Source organism: Phyllostomus hastatus, unplaced genomic scaffold, assembly GCF_019186645.2.
Source record: "Phyllostomus hastatus isolate PE091 unplaced genomic scaffold, TTU_PhHast_1.1 phas_scaffold_501, whole genome shotgun sequence".
In the NCBI taxonomy this organism is placed as follows: domain Eukaryota; kingdom Metazoa; phylum Chordata; class Mammalia; order Chiroptera; family Phyllostomidae; genus Phyllostomus; species Phyllostomus hastatus.
The window spans coordinates 56,113,289-56,133,501 of record NW_025334033.1 but is presented as its reverse complement, the minus strand read 5'-3'; the positions used below and the strand labels follow the sequence as shown (position 1 = coordinate 56,133,501).

Sequence of the window (20,213 nt, the reverse complement as noted above, 5' to 3'; positions counted from 1 at the left end):
AAGAGTCGGAAGCTGTATTGGTCACTACCTGATACGTGTGCTGTACTCTGCTGTTTATAAATGTCCCACAAGCTTCTTCTAGTTAATCTTTAATCAGAGCCTTGTGAAGGAGATGCTGTCATCCTCAGTCAGAGAGTAGAGGGTAGGAGGCTGGAAATCCCACCTGTAATTTGACTGGAGCGTAAATAGCAGAACTGGGACCCAAGCCCTGCCTTTGATGCGCCGTCACTGCTGTTCCTTCCCTACTCCTGACTACAGAAGAGCATTTTTGTCTTGTAAACGTGTGCACGTGTCAGTGCAGGGCTGCAGTACTTATGCCAGCTATGTACTTCTTCTGTATAGATGGTTGTTGTGAATGTGAGAAAAAGGGGGAAAGTGTATTGGGAGTGAAGATTATCCTAAATTTGAGGGCAGGACGGGATACACCCCCCAACTAAATAAGCTCCTACAGTGTTCCAGGCACTTTGCTGGGGAGGGAGTCAAAGCTGGAGGAGGGAAGGAGTTAGGTTCTCTGTCCCCACTTTTTTTTAACCCTTAGCATACAATGCATAGTATCCACTCAACTGTAATTATATAAAAGGAATGTGGGTCTTTCCTTTTCCTTCCTTCTCTCTTTCTGCCCCTCTGTTACTTACCTCACCTCCAAGATTTTCCTTACTTGGGAAGGGGAGGGGAGAGAGAGAAAGCACGCACGCATGAGGGCAGGTGGGCAGGTCCAAACATGGGCACTCCAAACTGGAGCTAAGGCTCTGAGTGATGTCTCAAACTATGGAGATTGGGGGGGGGGACGACCCAGTGGACTGATTTTGAAGGCCTCTGGCACTTAACAGGAAAATATATTGAGTGAATAAGAAGGTATTGATTCGTATTATCCTTAGACAGTTTTCCTAAGAGAAATGAGTCTCTGTCAAATCATTCCTCAAACGACTCTATAAATTCTAAGGAGGCAAGGAAAACTATTTCTAATTAAATGTTCAGTGCTTGTTCTAACTGATTAATACTATGTCAGATTTGTATACATTATGTTCTGTATGTACATACAGAATATGTTGGGGGCCCTTGTGAGATCTTACGGGGCCCAAATTTGTGCACACTTAAAAATGATGACTGAGGGGGTCACAAGGCATATGTACCCTTAGGAGTGAAGACCCCATATTTTCTGGGTGGGATTTCATTGATCAGTAAAAAGGAAGGAGTATAGGAGCCAATCTCTCAAAATCTTTGAGTCATGGAACATCATTTTTCTATTTCTATTTTATTTTTATCTCAAATTAAAAGTTTAGCAAAAAATTAGAATTTAAAAAAAAATCCTACAGCAAACATTGTCATTACTAAAGAACATTCAGTTGTATTTTCTCTAACATGGCACTTGCCACTGCCACTGTTTGACACGGCACTCGAGGTCCTGGTCAGTGCTACGAAAAAGGAAGTTGATTAAGAGGGGTTTTGTTTTTTCAGTAAGTTAAACAAAATTTTCATTCCACTGCTGGGATTGTACCCTAAGAATCCTGAAACACTAATTCAAAAGAACCTGTGCACCCCAATGTTCACAGCAGCACAATTTACAATGGCCAAACGTTGGAAGCAACTTAAGTGCCCGTCCGTAAATGAGTGGATCAAAAAACTGTGGTACATTTACACAATGGAATTCTATGCATCAGAAAGGAGCTCCTACCCTTTGTGACAGCATGGATGGAACTGGAGAGCATTATGTTAAGTGAAATAAGCCAGTCGGTGAAAGGCAAATACCACGTGATCTTACCTATAAGTGGAACCTAGTCACCAAAATGAAAAAGCAAGCAAAATATAACCAGAGACATTGAAATTAAGAACAAACTGACAGTAAGCAGAGGGGAGGAAAGAGGGAAATAATGGGAGAAAGAGAAAAAAGAGTCAAAGAACTTGTTATCAAGACCCATGGACAAAGCCAAAGGTGGGTAGGATTGAGGGTGGGAGGAGCAAGGGAAAGTTGTGGTGGGAAAATGGAGACAATTGTATTCAAACATTAATAAAAAAAGATTTAAAAGTTTTTTTTTTATTACAGTTTACAGTCAATATTATTCTGTATTAGTTTCAGGTGTAGAGTATAGTGGTTAGGCAAGCATACACTTCACAAAGTGGTCCCCCCAATATTTCCAGTACCCACTTGGCACCATACATAGCTATTACAATATTACTTTGCTATAACCTACATTTCTGTGACTGTTCTGTAACTACCAATTTGTGCTGCTTAATCCCTGCACCATTTTCACCCAGCACCTCACCCCTGCACCTTCCGCTCTGGCAACCGTCAGTCTGATCTCTGGATCTATGAGTCTGTTTCAGTTATGCTTATTTTTCAATTTTGTTCTTTAGATTCCACATATAAGTGAAATAATGAGACGTGTTGAATCTTTGTTTTTACAAGATCTTATTATGTCTGGAATTTATGGGAAGTCAAGGTGAGGTTTTGAAACAGAACCTCCGATTACAACATTATTCCTCAGGGGAAATGGGACCCACTTTACAGTACCCCTTGGAGGAGGACATTGTGGCAGAGTTCAGGGTGGCTGGCGTGGCGTTTACTTCACTGATGTAACTTGAAGCATTTACTGGGCACTGCGTGCTGGGCGTGCACTCTGAGATGGCTCTCTTACTCTGTACAATGGAGCTAATGACACCCGCTTCATAAGGTTGTTGAGGGTAAGGCTTTTATCAAATTAATACATATAAAGGGTTAAGAAAAGTGCCTGGCATAGAGTAAATGAAATGTTCAACAAGTGGTGACTGAGGTGTCATTGTCATCACCATTGCTACTGATCCTCACAACCACCTGTGGTGTGGTTTAGGTCGTAGGATCCTCCCCATGCGATATGTGAGGGCAGAGGAGTGTGGCAGTTACACTGAGTATGGCAGCGCTGGAGGGGAAAGCTGGGCATTCCGACATTGAGCCACAAGGGTAGGACCCTTCTACGAAGCAGTAGTCCCGTGTTATGGACCGGCCTTGTACTTTTCTTCACTCTGACTTGCCAGTAGCAATTCTGTATGCTGACATGGAAAGTCTCAAATACATTATTAAGTATGTTTTTAATTGCCAAAATAAGGCATTGTGGTTATACTTCAACCTCAGTTGTGTTATGTTTAGAAGGGTATTCATTATGCTTTATATGTATAAAAATTTCTGAAGCAGATACAGAAGAAATTTTAACAGTGCTCACCTTTGGTGAATGGAACTGCTTGCTAGAGAGAATAGGTAGACTTTGACTTTTTATTTTATACCCTTGTATACTGTTTGACATTTTTGGTTATAATTTTTTTATTAGTTCATAGAACTTTTTAAAAATGCAGAAAAGGAAGGTGTCTTAGTTCTTTGAGGCTACAATAACAAAATACCACAGACCGGGTAGCTGATAAACAAGAGATTTATTTTTCATTGTTCTGGGGGCTGGAAATCTGAGATCAGGGTGTGAACGTGGTCAGGTAGGGGTTCTTCCTGGCTGAAGACTTCCTGTATCCTCACGTGGAGGAAGGGGCTGGGCAGTTCTGTGGGGTCTCCTTTATAGGGGCACTAAGCCCATCCATGAGGGCTCCACCCTTAAGACCCAATCACCCCACAAAGGCCCCACTGCCTGACAACATCACACTGGGCATTAAGATGCCAAAGTGGGAATTTGGGGAGAATACACTCAGAACACAAGAGTGGGGGAGAAGAGCACAGTAACCCATCCCTCAGACCCCCAAAAAATCTCCTCCTGGGAAATAAAGCTTTGGGGAGGGAAATATGGCACTCTGTAAGTCCTTAGCTGTGAAATCCCCCGTATATATTAGCACATTAAAGGTCATGAGAAGCTATAATAAAGAAATCTGTACAGTACATTTTTATTACCTCTAGTATATTTGTTATTATCCTACAGAATTATATCCTATAGCATAATAGTTTACAGTATACATATTTAAGAAAAGGTGACCTAGCCTTGGGTTAGATGCAAGTGAATATTTCTTCAGGAATGGTGGAAGACCTGCCTGGGAGTGTGGTGCCACCGCACTGAGGCTTAGATTGGGGCAAACTGGGGTCCGATTCTTGGGGCTTCCATCCACGAGCTGGCTGGGCCCTAGGCAGGTTACCTCACCTCTGGGTCTCAGTGTGCTCACCCACCTGTGGAAGACAAACAGTGATGCCTCCCTCTTAAAGGCATATCCAGGGCTAAAAGGAGTGGAGCACCTGGTCCTTTGTTGGTACTAGTAGGCGTTCGTGTCCTCTGCCTCTTCTCAGCTCCACTGACCCATCTCCTTTCGTGGTAGCACCACCGTGCCTCTGTTTATGAACACCCACACTTACCAGAACAACATACCGAAAGATCCTTCCATTTATGAAAGGCTTCATTTTAAGGTTTATCAAAGGTCAGGCTATCAGGTAGCAAGCTTTTTTTTTTTTTTTTTTTTCCATTTTCAATGTGAACCCATTTCTAAAATCTTGATTTCCAGATACCTATTTCAAGAATGTGCCTCTTAAATACAAGGCAAAGAATCCTGTTTCTCTACAACACAGAGCCCAAAAGATAGAGAAAATTCATTGTCTAAATCACATCCAGCTTTGCCTGCTTCCAGGCTACTCCAGGCCCCTGCACCGAGGTAGCCCCTTCCCCTCACTTCCTGTTGCCTGTGTTAATGCTCACAGTGGAGACCAATTTCGGAGTTCAGTTTTAAAGTGTGCGTGCTTAAAAAGCATTGCCTTTTCAGAGTAACCTTTGCTTTAAGCCCCGGAATCTAATTACTCAAGTGTTATTTGCCTCCCCAAAGTGCCTGTGCAGATTGAGTTTAAAGTTCAGGAAGTATTAACAAAAGGAATAGAAGCAAGATCTCCAGCCCTTTCTCTGAAGAATCTCCCTGTCTGTGTCTGGCCTCTCCCTCCTCCTGGGTGTGCCTGCCTGGGAAGGCCAGTGAGTAACCTGCACATTTTTTTTCATCTTGGCCCTTCCCACCCAGACGAGAGGACGGAGTGGCAGACAGGCAGGCAGACGGCGGTGAGTCCTGTTCAAGCATGCACGGAAAATACCTCCACCCGCACCCACATCCCGGACCCCTTGCCACCCTCGCCCCACTCCAGAAGGAGCCAGCACCCCTGTGAGGGTCCGGAGGGGACCTCCACTCCCAATGGTAAGGGCTGCCCACAGCAGGACCACTTCATTCATTTTATTTGCTTTTGTGTTGGCTTTTCTCTTCTATTGTGTTTAGATGGGAGAGTTTCTGATAGATTTTAAGGTGTTGTGTTTGGTTGATGGGTTAGTTCTGTTATCCCAAGACAAAGAAATGTGTCTTCCCAGCAGAATTTATTAGAACTTGTAACCTGATAGCCTGGCCTTGAAATAAAACTTAATGTACTAATTACCTCTGGTTAGTGCAGTTTACCCTTTTGGCCCTGTAGGGGGAAGCTCCCCCCTCCAAAATGGCATTGCTTATCAAATAGGTTTTGAGGAAGGAAAAATGGTAAGGATTGTGGGCATTTTATGGGCATCTCTGACTAATTGAAAAGTAGCCTACTTTTTTACCATAGCTTTGAAATAGACCACGATGACGTTTTGTCTCAAAACAAAACAAACCAGGCAAACAGAAAACCCCGTGTAGAAGATTTATGTGTTGAATGAAATCCGCCAGCAGAGGGGCTTCAGTAAAAGAGTTTAAAGATAAGTTGTTCTAGTTAAATGTAGATGAACGTGGAAGTACTGCATTAAGTTTGGGGAGAAAAAGTCAGATGCTGAATGTGGGATTCATGTGGTATTTAAGAGAGAAGACAGATCTTTGTACAGTGTGTTGAGAATTCTTTGAGCGCAGGGTCGGCACGTGGGGGAGGCTGAGAGCAGGTTTGTTGTGCGGGGCTGGTGCCAAGGCCTTCTCTCTCAATTGCTGTGGGAGAGAGTAATTCAGAGTCATCAAGTGCTGCATTGTTAACAGGCTTCTGATTTCAATATTTATTCTAAACACAAGCTATTGATTGCATGGGGGCCTGTGAAGGGATACAGCTGCTGCCTCTGGTTGCAGGCCTAGCCCAAACTTTCATATCTAGGGAGAGTTCAAGAAAAACATGGGAAAGATAAGGCTGTGTTATGCTGTTAATTTGATACTATGCTGCCATGCTGCCTTTGACACTGTTGTTTTAACAGGCATTAGGTCCTGATCACATTAGAGCGTGGCGATGCTGAGCTAAGGGGTTTCACAGGAGAGTGGCACAAGAGATTGCAGCAGAAATTGCCCAAACCAGAGGCAACCCCCTGACACATGTGGAAGTTTGGCCTGTGCCCAGGTATCTCTGCAGATGCGGCACAGGTTCTTTCTGGGTACCGCTGTGCGGGCAACTTAAGGATTCTCTGTAAGGAGTGACCTGCACTTACCATATCTACATTGTTAGAGCAGCAATAAATGCTAGCACTAAAAAGTGGTGTACCAAAAAGGGTATAAAGGACACAGGCAGGGTACAAGTCTGCTTCTTAGATTCCATACCCCTCTTCGAAGTTTCAGGAAAGTACAGTATTTTGTGGTTGTTGAAATCAGCAGTTCTTCCACATTGCCACTGTAATGATCCTATGGTAATAATTGCTTTCTTACAGTGTAGGTTTCCTTTCGGCTAATAAATCAAAACCATAGATTGACGGCAGCCCAATCAGCCAGCACTTTAGAAGACATCCACGCATGCCGCTTAGTTTGTTGCCGAGTGAGCAAGAGATGGGGTGGGAGCCATTATGATTTTACTGGATGTGCGAGGTTTAAATTTGTGACTTTTTACAGTTACGATGGAAAAACAAATGGACACCACTTCAAGCCATCCGTGGGGTTAACAATACTGATAACCATCTGCCCCTTCATAGGCATACGCACTTTGCACACTATTGCCTTAACACATAAAAACATTGTCATCCCCCCCAAACCCACTTCTCTCCCAGTCCCAGTGCTCAGGAGTAGAATACAGTTTAAAAGAGTAAAGAGTGTGGGCAGCATTCCCTGTTGCTGGCCTGTTCTGCAGTTTCAGAACTTCCTAGGGTTTCTTCAGAAACTAAATTGAATGTAGTTTCTTCTTAAATTTGGCTTTTTTGAGGTATCTTCAGGTGAATTTAGGATTTGTTTTGATTGCGTTGTGTTTTTTATCCATCCCTTTTGTTTAGTCTTTCAAGCAGTGGTTCTACCAAGCAGATTGAAAACTGGCCTTACAGATGGGAACCAAACTGTGTACTTTCGACAACCTTGCCTTTGAGCAGCATATGGTGTCTCCTCCCACTCTTTGTATCTCTTCCAAAGAGCCACCAGGCACTACCCTGCCACAGCCACTTCTCTGCCATCCTGTGTTTTCTGGTTTCTGGAATTCATTTCTCTACCACCCCCTGCTGGGCCAGACCTCACAAGTAGGTGTTTAGAGAATTTAAATGCAGCTAACCAAAAGGTCATGGTGATTGGAAAACAAAAACCAAAAACCCCAGAAAGCAGAACTTTAGTAGTAGGGATGCCATAGTAACTGTGGCTGCACCACAGCTTGCATGGCAGGGCCTGGGTCAGGGAAAATAACTGAATTCAGCCACCGCCACTTCAGTGCATGTCCTAGTGGTCACAGTCAGGGCAAAGGGGAGTGAAGTGGACAAGGGGAGTGAAGAGGGAGCTGGTAGCTAAAATATAATTAGCTTCAGCCTGTAATCTTCAATGAGCTCCAGTTTCCTGCTCCTCGGGGCTTTTTGCTGGTGTGGTGTGTTATCTTTTTACTGTAACATTTCTTATGATGTATTGGTGCTCCTTGTGTTACTGCTGTGGGCCCCTAGGAAGATGTAGCCCTGGTGGTCATTCGGCCACATTTCATCTGTATGTACATCCTAAGCCAGAAAGAGACACCACAGAGACATTGCCCTGAACAAGTCCTCATGAGGATGGCGTGTCGTCCACATCATCTTTAAAAACCCCAAAGGATAATGTTAAATAGGGCTGAAAGTAAATAGATTTCTTTTCCTTTAGCTTGAAACCAAGATCTTGAGGGTTAAGTAAGATGCGTATTTGTGCAGGCAGGAGTAGAAATGAGGAGTAGCCAGTGAAACTTCAATCTGATGACTTTATAAATTTTTGAAATTAGGGTGAAAACTTTGGCCCACACCTAGCAATCACATTTGGCTGCTGGTGCTATTTTTGTCCCATTACATTGGGTGCGTAATAAATTGGTTGCAAAATGGCCCCAGTGATTCCCCTCTTTGAATCTAGTCTCCTATGATATGGCTTTGTAGCTCCTCTTACCAAGAGGCAGAGTCTGTTTCCCCGGCCCCTGAACCTGGTCTTGGCCTTGTAACTTACTTTGACCAGTAGAATGCATAGAAGTAAAGAGTTGCATTGTACTGGACCCCAGCCTAGGTCTTAAGAGGCCTCAAATACCTCTGCTTGTTCCCTTGGGATCTAGCCCAATCACCCTGTGGATACTCCTGGACTTGCTTGCTGTGGCCTAGAGACCTTTGTCACCCCAAGTGACAGTAATCTTACGCCAGATATGTGTGTGAGTGAGGCAATCCTGGTCCAGCCAGCTGACCTCAGACATGATGAGTCCAGCAGAGATCAGACAGACTGGCCCAGATCCACAGAGCAATAATCACTAACAATAACCAATGTTTATAGTTTTAAGCTACCAGTTTTGGAATGGTTTGTTATGCTCACAATTACTAACAGACATATGTGTTCACCTGGAGAAGGTCCTTCTGTATTCATCTTTGGGTCTATTAGTGTCATAATAAATGCTTAGCACAACTCAGCATGAGATTTGATTCCTAGATGGAAGGGTTCTATTGGGGGCGGGCAAGTCTTATGATCATCAGTATTACTTTGAGACCTTTTTAAATTTAGAAAGTACTGGTGATTGGCTAGGATTGAAAACTGATAATCCAATGGTCTTGTCAGTCCCTTCCATTACTAAAAGATGCAGTGATTCCAGTTCATCTTTACTTAGGCAAATAACACTCAGGTGGTTCAGAGTTCATTTCTAACTTGGTACACTTCCGTTGTATAAGTAAACTCTGTAATCACCTTTGGGCTAAGACATATTGACCTGATCCTAGAGGGGAAAAAGTTCACAGGTGCAGATTGATGGCTGGAATTGTGTGTTGCTTACCACTGTATCCCCTGGGATTTAGAACAGGGTGTGGCTTCCATGAAGATACCTTGGGCATTGGGGCTGTGATGGGATCCCACATTGAGGACCTTATATTCTAATGGGGAGAAAAAAATCAGAGATCCATCACTTATGTATTAAGAAAACAAAGCATGCCCTGGCTGGCGTAGCTCAGTGGATTGAGCGCAGGCTCTGAACCAAAGTGTCGCAGGTTTGATTCCCAGCCAGGGTACATGCCTCGGTTGCAGGCTATAACCCCCAGCAACCACACATTGATATTTCTCTCTCTCTCTCTCTCTATCTCCCTCCCTTCCCTCTCTAAAAATAAATAAATAAAATATTTTTTAAAAAAAAGAAAACAAAGCAAACAGTGTTTTAACCCTTGAACTGCAGGTGAATTTTTACCATGGTGGGTCTGTCAGGGAGTGAGTGTATCAGCTGTTGCTACAAAAATGCCATGTTATAAACAACCATAGAATCTCAGTGGCATACAATATGCCTTTATTAACCCGTATGCTGCAGGTTGGTATGGGGAGAGCTGGCTGGTCTTGGCGGAGCTTAGCTGGGGTGGCTATATTCCACGTGTCCTCATCCTCCTGGGACCAGCTGTCAGCTTGGGCTTATTCTTCTCATGGGTGACAGCAGAGACACAAGAGCACAAGCCACAAGGTGCAAGCTCATTTCATGCTTCTGGTTATGTCGTTAGTCTATTAACGTCATGTTGGTCAAAGTAAATCACATGGCCAAGTCCATTGTCAAAGGGCAGGGAACTTTATATTTGCAGAGAGAACTGCAAAGTCATGGGGCAGAGGTCATAAATGCTGAGAGGGCTGAAGATTTCAGGCCATTAAGGTAAGCCGTGGTGGGACAGGGACATGTGGCGGAGTTTCACGTTCTCCTCTTTAGAAAAGCTGGCGAAGTCATAGCTGGATTGCAGAGTAGCCAAGAGGCAGAAAGTGTCCATCCTGTGGAACTAGCCTGTTCCTTGTAAAATGGAAAAAGTGCCAGACTCTTTGCTGCTATGATCTGTCTAGTGGAATTTTAAAGGGAAGAGAATGCTAGCAAGTACCTCAAACTTGGTAGGTACAGAGATGGCACTGGAATCTCAACAAAATGCCTCCATTTTTGTTCTCACGCCATCATCTGAAGTGTGAAGGCCATGGATCACTGTGCTTGGGTGTCTGCTGGAGTGGAGTCTTTATCTCAGATTACACAACACTCCTTTACTGTCATCACTTCTTTCTGGGGCAAAAAGAAACCAGTTTCTGTTGAGTCCAAACACCTGGGAGCATTTCCCAGCCCCCAGCCCAACATTGCCCTGATGAAAAGAGATTTTGGTGAGTGTCCCTCCCTGATGGCCTCTCCCTGATTTGTTTTGTGAAAGGTTTGTAGCCTGTGCCTTCAGTTCAGATAAGAAACCAATGTCCTAAACTATGATTGAGGTTCACAGATACTCACCAGCATTTTACTGAGAAAGAGAATGGAGTACTTTATTACAGGCCACTGATTTATCGGCATTGCTATTGATCATTCTGTGCCTTTGGGAGTGTGTGGTGTATCACATTTACCTGTGAGGAAACTGGGGTACAAAAGGTTAGGTAACTTGCCTGAGGACACATCTACTGGCTAACCAAGATTAGAAACCTGTCCTCTCAGTTTTTCAGCTTTTGTTTTGCAATCTGACTGATACTGCCTTGTCTCACAAAAAGCATATGAAGATATCATTACCTACTGAGTTTCCTGAGAAACCCCACCCTCCTAGTATTTATGTTCCATGGGAAACAAGGAAGTCTCATTCCATGATAATGAGATTTCCCCACCACAATGTTAGAGGAAGTAAGCTGGAATAAAGGTAATTTCTACACTGTATTTCCCGAGGTTACTGTCTTGACATCAGAAATCAGTTGGGGTGGGGATTGTTTAGAAGAGTTCCTCATGACTGCTTCTTTGCTGTATTTTCTGAGCCCTCCTCACCTGCCATTTCTGTTGCCTGGTGACTGTTCAGCAATTTGTAGCAATCATTCTCTGACAAACAGTGCTATTTCTATTTTATGTGGGAAACTGATTTGATTAAACAACTCATTTAAACTCATGCTTTGTAGGAGGCTTAATATGAGTGGGGCCCACATTTCTATTGGTATTTTGTCAAATTAACACATTGCAAACAAGCAAATAATTGCAGTGGCCCGGAATATATAGGCTCTGCTATAATTAATGTATAAGCTGATTATCTTGGGTAGCTTGTTTCCATTCTGGTGATGGCTTTGCAGAAAACCTCCTGTGTCTCTCATACAACGCTGATGCTGTAAAATATATTGTTATTTTAACAATGATTTAATATCCTACTCCTCCTCTTGCTCGGTGCCAGGGACCAGGTCTGCATTGTTTTCCACTGGAAACCTAGGAGCCAGCATAACAGAATCTAAATTAATAGCTCTTAGACAAATGAAAGAGTGGGTGAATGCTAAGAGTTACAACATCCATCTCCTAAGAAAAATTTAGGATTTTTTTCCTAGGTGTTCCTGCCCCTGAGAAAGGGCAGTGAAGGGTTAAAGTTCTCTTCGGAGCTGGAGGGATTTGGATATGGATCTGGCAGAGCTGCTTGCTCAAATCACATTCTTTCTGCTACTATAGCAACAGGTTGAGAATTTTGCCAGCACTGCCTACGTTGGAAATGCCCGCGTGCAGGCGACTTCATTGTCTGGGGGACAACTGCTTTTTTCTATGATGTTTTAATGAGGCAGCTTCTTTGCAGAGACAGAGAGGCCAATATAAAGCAGAGGCTAAGAATCATGGAAAGGCAGAGAGAGATCTTGTTTTGACTGGAGGGACATTTCCAATCTTTTGTCCCCTGAAGAGGTGTGAGGTGGGGAAGGAGTTGGGGTTTCATCCACAGTCAATAGCATCTTTTTCTCCCCTCTTAATGAGGCCTCTCTTCTGAGGGACACCTCCTGACAGCATTCGGAAAATTTTCTCTCACTGTCGTTGTTTAACAAACAGAGTAGTAGTTAAGCGCTTGGATCATTGCCTGTGTTCACTTCTAAGTGTGGAGATGCTAGAATGGCCCAGAATGTAGGTTTTCCCCTCTGCATTCACCAGTTTTTCTAATCAGCTCTGTACCTGTGTGGTCTACTGAGAAGGAAGGGCAGCTGACCAAGAGTGAGCAATGGAAGTATTTGTTTTGTTTTTGTTTTTGTTTTTACTTCATGTAGCAACGTTGTAAAAGGAGGAAAGAAAATGAAGCTGCTGGGGAAAGTTGCTTAGGTGGTTTTAACTTCCCAGGAGGCTCCACAGACTCTTACAAAATGCCCAGCCCGTTACTCAGGGCTGCTCCTTGGGCCATCTCCAGTGTGGTGGTAATCAGAGTTCAGGGCTAGTTGTAGTTCTTGCTGGGCTAATGAATGAAGTCAGTAGGCATTCAATATCACTTGGGGTTGACTTGCCACATGGCACCTTACTGTTATCGCTTCTCCATCTTGTTTTCATTTGGCACACACCTGGGGAAATCTGCCTGGTTCACTCTTGGTCCCCTGTTTACAAATACATTTTGGTCAAAAATAGTGGAACATACTATTCAGTTCTTCAGAAGTAGCACTGTATTGAAAGCTTAATTTTAAAAACTTTTTATCCCCAACCCACTATATACTATTTGAATATGGGATAAGCCTTGATCATGTGTGGGCTAAAAAATTTAATACCTTTCCTCCTACCTTCTAACTTCTTCTAGCTGGGCTATTAAATTAACACACAGATTAACAGGAGAAATCAAATTATAATACGTATGCATGGGGGATGCACATAGACATGAAAATTCCAAAGACAGTGAGGCTACACCCGGTGTATATGACATTTTGGATGAAGGAGAAAAGGATGGGAGGGGTGATGGAGTATAAGATTTCAGAAGTGAGAATGGGTGATTTACAGGTAGTTGAGGAAGAGCTGAACACATGGCAGGAAAATCCTTGCTAGTCAACTCAGAGACAATGGGACACAGTGAGTATCTAGCTGAAAAGCCCCCGTCTGAAGCCCTCTGTTTACTGTACTTAACTCAATGGAGGCTAATGTGAAATCCTAAGATTTCCTTTCTGAAGCAAGTTTCTCTGTCTGAAACTCCTGGGCAAGAAAGCAGGGAGGGTCAAAGTTCCCTTCTGAGCCTTGTTTCTTAATAACCACCTTAAACTCTGTGTTCCAAAAGGCAGCTTCAGGGTGATAAAACTTTGGTCCGCTTCATTCATTGTGTCTCAAGATCCTGTCATCACTGCCTCTCAGTGTGTTTTGGCCACGGAAACTGCTGCTCCGGCTGTGGTGTGGTCCAAAGTGTGCCGCCAGGAGCCCTGGGCTGGGAGCCGGCGTGGCCTCGTACAGCTCCTACGGGGATTTTAATGCCGTTACTTGTAACATGAAAGATTCGGATGACATTTCTAGGATTTCTTTCACACCTCTCCCACACAGAAAAAGTGGTACTCCAGTTGTCTAAAGTAGAAAGCCTTTGCTTGGTTGAATGTTTTATGATTGCAATTCCCTAAATTCCTGCTCAACGTCCCATCCTCCAGGAAGCCTACTGTGGCCCCCAGGCTAGAATCAAGACTGCCAGGCTGTGTCTTCTGATAATTATGTTCTTTCTTTCATCACATTTATCATAGTTTCTAATGATCTGTTTCTTGGGTTGTATTTTTTTTAATTCATTTTCTCTCATGCCCAAGAGACTGAGGATTCTGTGAGATAAGCCCCTAAAGAGGTTGCTCAGCATTGATTTTGCATACAGGGGGCACTCAGTAACCTTTGTGGAAAGACTGAAGGTGCTGCATTAGGCTTAATGGAGGGTGCCAAGATGACTATATCACAGTCTCTGCTGTCAAGGATCTTAAGATCCACTTTTTCTGTTTTTCTTCTCTTCTTCCAGCATGCCACCTCATACACAAGATAGGCTGAAAGAAATGAAAACCAAAACCCTGGGTTCTGCTTACAGATGTGATGATAAGATAGGTTGGTGGGGGTCAAGCAAATAACTTTTCTCCCACCTTTCTAAGTTTTTCCTTCTAGGCTAATAATCAAGTTAACATGACACCAATTAACAAGGGAAAAATGTTCAAAATTTGTGTAGGGTGTACAGGCCGGGAGGCCATAAGAACATGAGATCTGAAGCCACATTGGGCAGTTGAGCTTTATATGCCATTGTGGACAAAGAAGAAGCAGAGCAGGGGTTGAAATTTCAAAGGGAAAGCAGGTAATTCACAGGTAGACCAAAAAGAGCAAACATGTGGTAATCAAATTCTCTCTGGGTAGCCCAGAAACAATGGGACACAGCCAAACAAGCTTTGCTAGATTTCCCTGCCTGCCACCTTTAGTTTATGTTACATGCTGCGGTGCAGTGCGGCTGCTGTGTGGTGATGCTGCTTTCCTTTAAGCAGATTTTACCATCTGAAATCCTTTCAGCAGGTAAGGGGGAGGGTCAAAGTTTCTTCCTGAGTCTTTGGTTTCTTAATAACTAGCTTAAAATCAATATTCTAAACGTCACAGTTAAGGGAGGCAAAACATTGGCCTCTGTCGGGTTTTAAATTTCCTTGATTGGACTGATTAGTTTTCTGTGACAGAATCTATGAGCTGAAGCAAGGCCCAGGAAGAATAGAAGAACAGAAGATAGTGTATAGAATGGAAATGGTGGGCAGAAAATAAAGGAAAGAAAGAAAGGGAGGAAGAGAGGGAAAGGAGGAGGGAGGGGTCTGGAGAGGTGGAGAGAGGAAGAGGACAGCAGGACAAGAAGAGTCATTGAAACATGGGGCTGTGCCTTTTTAATTAATTTGCCTGCAATGGCCTGTCTTGACATCTTTCTTTCTTTTTTTTTTTTTAATAGAGATTGGGGAAGGGAGAGAGAAAGAGAGGGAGAGAAACATGGATATAAAAGAGAAACATCAGTCAGTTGCCTCTCATAAACTCCCTGATCAGGACCGAACCAGCAACCTAGGTATGTTCCCTGACTGGGACTCGAACTGGTGACCTTTTGCTTTGCAGAACAATGCCCAACCAAATTACACTGGTCAGGGCAAGGACATATTTCTTTTTTTCTTTTTTTTAAGTATATATTTCTGATTACGCTATTACAGTTGTCCCATTTTTTTCTTCCCTTTATCCATCTCTGCCCTGCGCCCCCTCCCACCCTTGTTCACCGCCCTGCCTTAGTTCATGTCCATGGGTCATACATATAAGTTCTTTGGCTTCTACATTTCCTATACTATTCTCAGCTCCCCCCGTCTATTTTGTACCCACCATTTATGCTTTTTATTCCCTGTACCTTTTCCCCCATTCTTCTCTCTCCCCCTCCCCACTGAAACCCTCCAAATGATCTCCATTTCTGTGATTCTGTTCCTGTTCTAGTTGTTTGATTAGTTTGTTTTTGTTTTTTAGGTTCTGTTGTTGATAGTCATGAGTTTGTTGTCATTTTACTGTTGATAGTTTTGATCTTTTTCTTAGATAAGTCCTTTTAACATTTCATGTGATAAGGGCTTGGTGATGAGGAACTCCTTTAACTTGACCTTATCCGGGAAGCACTTTATCTACCCTTCCATTCTAAATGATAGCTTTGCTAGATAGAGTAATCTTGGACGTAGGTCCTTGTCTTTCATGAGTTTGAATACTTCTTTCCAGTCCCTTCTTGCCTGTAAAGTTTATTTTGAGAAATCAGCTGATAGCCTTATGGGCACTCCTTTGTAGGTAACTATCTCCTTTTCTCTTGCTGCTTTTAAGATTCTCTCCTTATCTTTAATCTTGGGTAATGTAATTCTGTGTGTCTTGGTGTGTTTCTCCTTGTATCCAAGTTCTTTGGGACTCTCTGAGCATCCTAGACTTGCATGTCTAGTTCTTTCACCAGATTGGGAAAGTTTTCCTTCATTATTTTTTCAAATAAGTTTTCAATTTCTTGCTCTTCCTCTTATCCTTCTGGCACCCCTCTGATTTGGATGTTGGAACAATTAAAGTTGTCCCAGAGGTTCCTCAGCCTCTCATCATTTTCTTGAGTTCTTATTTCTTTATTCTGTTCCAGTGGAATGTTTATTTCTTCATTCTGTTCCATATAGTTGATTTGGGTCCTGGTTTCCTTCATTTCACTGTTGGTTCTCTGTATATTTTTCTTTATTTCACTTTGCATAGCCTTCACTTCTTCCTCTATTTTGCAACCATACTCAACCCTTTCTATGAGCATCCTGATTACCAGTGTTTTGAATTCTGTATCTGATAGGTTGGATATCTCCTCATCACTTAGCTCTTTTTCTGGAGTTTTGATCTGTTCTTTCATTTGGGCCAGATTTCTTTGTCTCAGTGCACCTGTTATATTGTAAGGGGTGGAGCCTTAGGTATTGTATTCCCCGGGGCAGAGCAACCCATGTTGCTGCGTTGTGGCACTGTATGTGAGAGCGGGGTCAGAGAGGGAACAATGCCACTTGCTTGGCTCTCGCCCTGCTTTCAGTCACTTCCCCTACCACCCAGAAGTGAATTGGGCCCTTGTGGTGCTGATTCCTGGGTAGGTGGGCTTATGTACATTCTAGGACTCCATAGGTCCCTCCAGTGGACTCTCCTGTGAGGCTGGGAGTTTCTCCTGCCACTGCAACTTCCACAGGTTTTTACAGCCAGAGGTTTCAAGGCTTTATTTCCTTGCACTGGAACCCTGGCTTGCGCAGTCTGTCTCACTTCCCACGTGTTCCTCCTGGTTCATCCACAGGCAAATGTAGGACTGCCTGGTCCACCAGCTGCCACCTTGCAGTGCATCCTCTTCGCCCCAGCTGCCCCCTCTGCCCCTCCTACCAGTCTGAATGAATGGGTCTTCTTTAACTCCTTGGTTATCAGACTTCCATCCAGTTTGCTTTTTCTGGTAGTTCTGGTTGTTTTTTGTTTTTAAATTGGTTGTTGTCCTTCTTTTGGTTTACGAAGAAGCAAAGTGTATCTACCTACACCCTCATCTTGGCCATTCATTCAAGGACATGTTTCTTAAAAAGCATTCTTACCCAAAGTATTGAGTAATCACACAAAGAATTTGCTACCAAAAGCTAACTGATTATATATACCCAAAAAGTTAACTGGAGTGGACTCCAGAAATCTCTTTGCTTTAAAAGCTAGAAAAGCACCAATTTTCAAAAACAATGGTCAGATTCCTGTAAATCAGTATAGTATGACCAAAATGTCAAATGCATCATGAAACCAGAGCTGCATGACACATTTAATCAGTGAGGGGCCATTTGATTTTGAACACCAAGCCCAGTCTAGATTGCAGGAGGGAAGAGCAAGAATCCTTAGGCTGAAGCTATGATGGATGTTTATCAGCCAGGTACGGGAAACCTGGGGGGAAGTTGATTGAATTAGAAGATGCAACTCCTGTTCTGACTGTTTGCAATTTGCAGGGGAAGTGATTTAGGGGAATTTTACTAATTGGTTTTCAGTAGAAGGTATGAAATCTCTACCTTCAAGAAGCCATTGTAGCCTCAGTTTATCCTGAGAACATGTATGGAGGGTATGAGCAGGGGAGACAGGTGAAGTTTCTCTTCTGACTTCCCCTGCCCCCTGCTGAAAGTTCAGCTTTAATGGCAAAAGGACAGCCTTTCTCTACATAGTTGTGGCTGTTTCCTTTCTGACCAGCACCGGCAGACGCAGAGGGTACTGGTAGCCTGCTTGGTGCTTGGTCTGTTTGGGAGCTCAAACTGCAGCCAGACTGTATCCCACCCAAAGGCATTTCAGGGAGAAAAGAATGGCTAAAACAATCACATAATCTCCTTTCTTTATGAGGAGGAAGGAATTTTAGCCAAGAATGCAAGGTGTGCCGTGGGCTTTGTGCTTACATTACCACAAATTCAACACATACACAAATACACACGTCTACTCTGCTTAGTCACCTACTTAGATGGAGATAGTATGGTATGCTATGTTGGCCTCAGGCCAGGAAATAACAGTGTTGAGTTGGCAAGTAGCAAAGCCATAAGGCTCATAGGCCACACTGGACAATATTAATGGGTCACTCTGTCGTTTACAAAAATATATACAACAAAGATAATATATGGGAATGTGGCCCTTTCCTACCTGATATCCCCTGGTTAGTTCCGGAGAAGGTCAGCTATAAGCAGTCTCTCGGATTCCTCGGGATGTGCCTCTTTTAGACCTGTCAGGAATAAACACCTTTTTAACAAAATTCTTTACAAAGCAAGTCCATTGTTTTCACTGGCAAAGCGTCTCTTAAATCTCAGCTCTGCCACTTTTTAACAGTACAACGTAGGTGTGTTTTTTTACCCCTCTGTGCCTCATTTTCTTCCTCTTTTTATATAGTTACTACTGTCTTGCTCAAAGGATTCTTATGAGAAGTAAATAACATCATCTAAGAAAAGTGTTTTGCATGGTGCCTGGCACGTAGTATGAATTTAAGAATTGTTGCTTTTAACATAATAAAGACATATCTCAGCCTTTTTTCCCCTTTGCCCCACCTGGATTAGAAACACCTTTTGACATTTGGCATTTCTCAATATCAGGGTTCTGGCGTGATCTTGAGGAGAGGAGAGCAGAGCAGAGATGGTTGGACAGGAACATTCTACTCGCTCCTGTTCCTTGGTGTTGCCCACATACCATACTACTTCTTTACCTGTCAGTGGCTGGATACAAAACTACAAGCAATATAAAAGGGAGTACAAATTCCAATCTGTCTTCCAGGAAGTGGAAATATATGTTCCAAGCTCACTTTTCCCCATTCTCCAAGGCCTTAACATGCACTTGCCATGCAGCTCAAATCCTAGCTCAAACCTACCGCATGAACTAACACCTAACCAGAGCCAGCGCTCCAAGGCTATCAGGGGACTTGATCAGGGAGGTAGTCGATGAACCATATGGCACTTAGAGTAAAACACTTTTAAAAAGTCAGAGAGCAGGGCAAGTATCAAACTTTCTCAGCCATCCAGTCTCTTAGGACTTGCGGGCTTGAGAGGAAAGGATGTGAATCACTGGACCTGGGAGGAAGGCACAGGGGAAGGGAAGCAGGAGGTTTCCTGTCCACCTCCGCAGCGAAAGAACTGTCAATACAATGTGGCTGGATGGCATGGCCAGGACCCTGAGCTTCTGTAGCCCTGGTTTCCTGACCCTTAAAATAGGGGTGATAATCTAACAAGAAATGAAACTATATCTGTATAGCGCATGGCTTAATGGTCTGGCATGTAGTAAGTACTCAATAAAGATTACCTCTGATTAGTTCATGAGTAACACTGGGATGCTCAACTATTTGGAAGACAGACTTCTCAGTCCTCCGTAACTTAAACGTTAGCACGGCCCCTGATGTCACCATTGCTCACCTATTGCCCGTACTGTGTGGCTTGATGGTGTTCTACCTATTTGCCCAGCTCTGGTTAGGCTTGGCAGTTCACAAGTTGGAATTAAATGACCCATTGTGAAGGTTCACAGATACTTTTCTGTCGTTACTGTAGATGATGAGACAGAATGAGAAGCAGGCACATCACACGATGAGCAGGCAGCTCTTCAGTGATGACTGGAGGATGGCACTGTATACATTTCTGTCTTTAACATGAACTCGTATTGTATCATTTCTTTCATTTGTGTCCCATTAAAGCAATGTCATCTTCTTCATCCTGGTCATAGTAGACTAGGTCACACTGATATTTTTTCACAATAAAAGTGCAGAAGAATAGATATGAAAGGCAGGTTTTATAAGGCAGGACAAATTCAAGATCATCTGATCTAACCCCTCACTGTACAGAGATGGAAATTGAGGCCCCTCAGGTATTAAATGAATTCTCCAAGTCTCAGAAGGACAGGTCTTTCTGCCTGATTCAGAGCTCTAAATATGTGATATTTGGGTTTATTGATCTTCCAAAGTGACCCTGGACATAAAACAATTTGAGAGCCATTGTTCTGAAAGGTGAGGGTGCTCAGGTGGGTGGAGGGTTCTCAAACCAGAGAACAACACCTTTGACCCAGCTCTTCCTGTCTTTGCCACGTTATCTCTAACTCTCCATAGGAAACACGCTTCTGTCCATCATGGGAGAGAGGCAGTGGTGACAGCGGGAACTGTTCCCGTCTTTCCGCTCTGAAGGATGGCTCCCCCACAGACTCTGTGCCCCGAGAG

General features: G+C 43.4%; 1 protein-coding gene across 2 annotated transcripts in view; it reads left to right on the top strand.

Moving 5' to 3' along the window:
* STON2 (stonin 2) overlaps nt 1-20,213 on the top strand; it is a 124,257-nt gene that overhangs the window by 67,092 nt on the left and 36,952 nt on the right. Inside the window, exon 5 of one of the 2 annotated variants that reach the window (XM_045822124.1) lies at nt 4,966-5,136. The exons of the other annotated variant lie outside the window; for it this stretch is intronic. Coding sequence (XP_045678080.1) covers nt 4,966-5,136 — 171 coding nt within the window. The remainder of the gene's footprint in view (nt 1-4,965; nt 5,137-20,213) is intronic. 2 annotated transcript variants of the gene reach the window in all.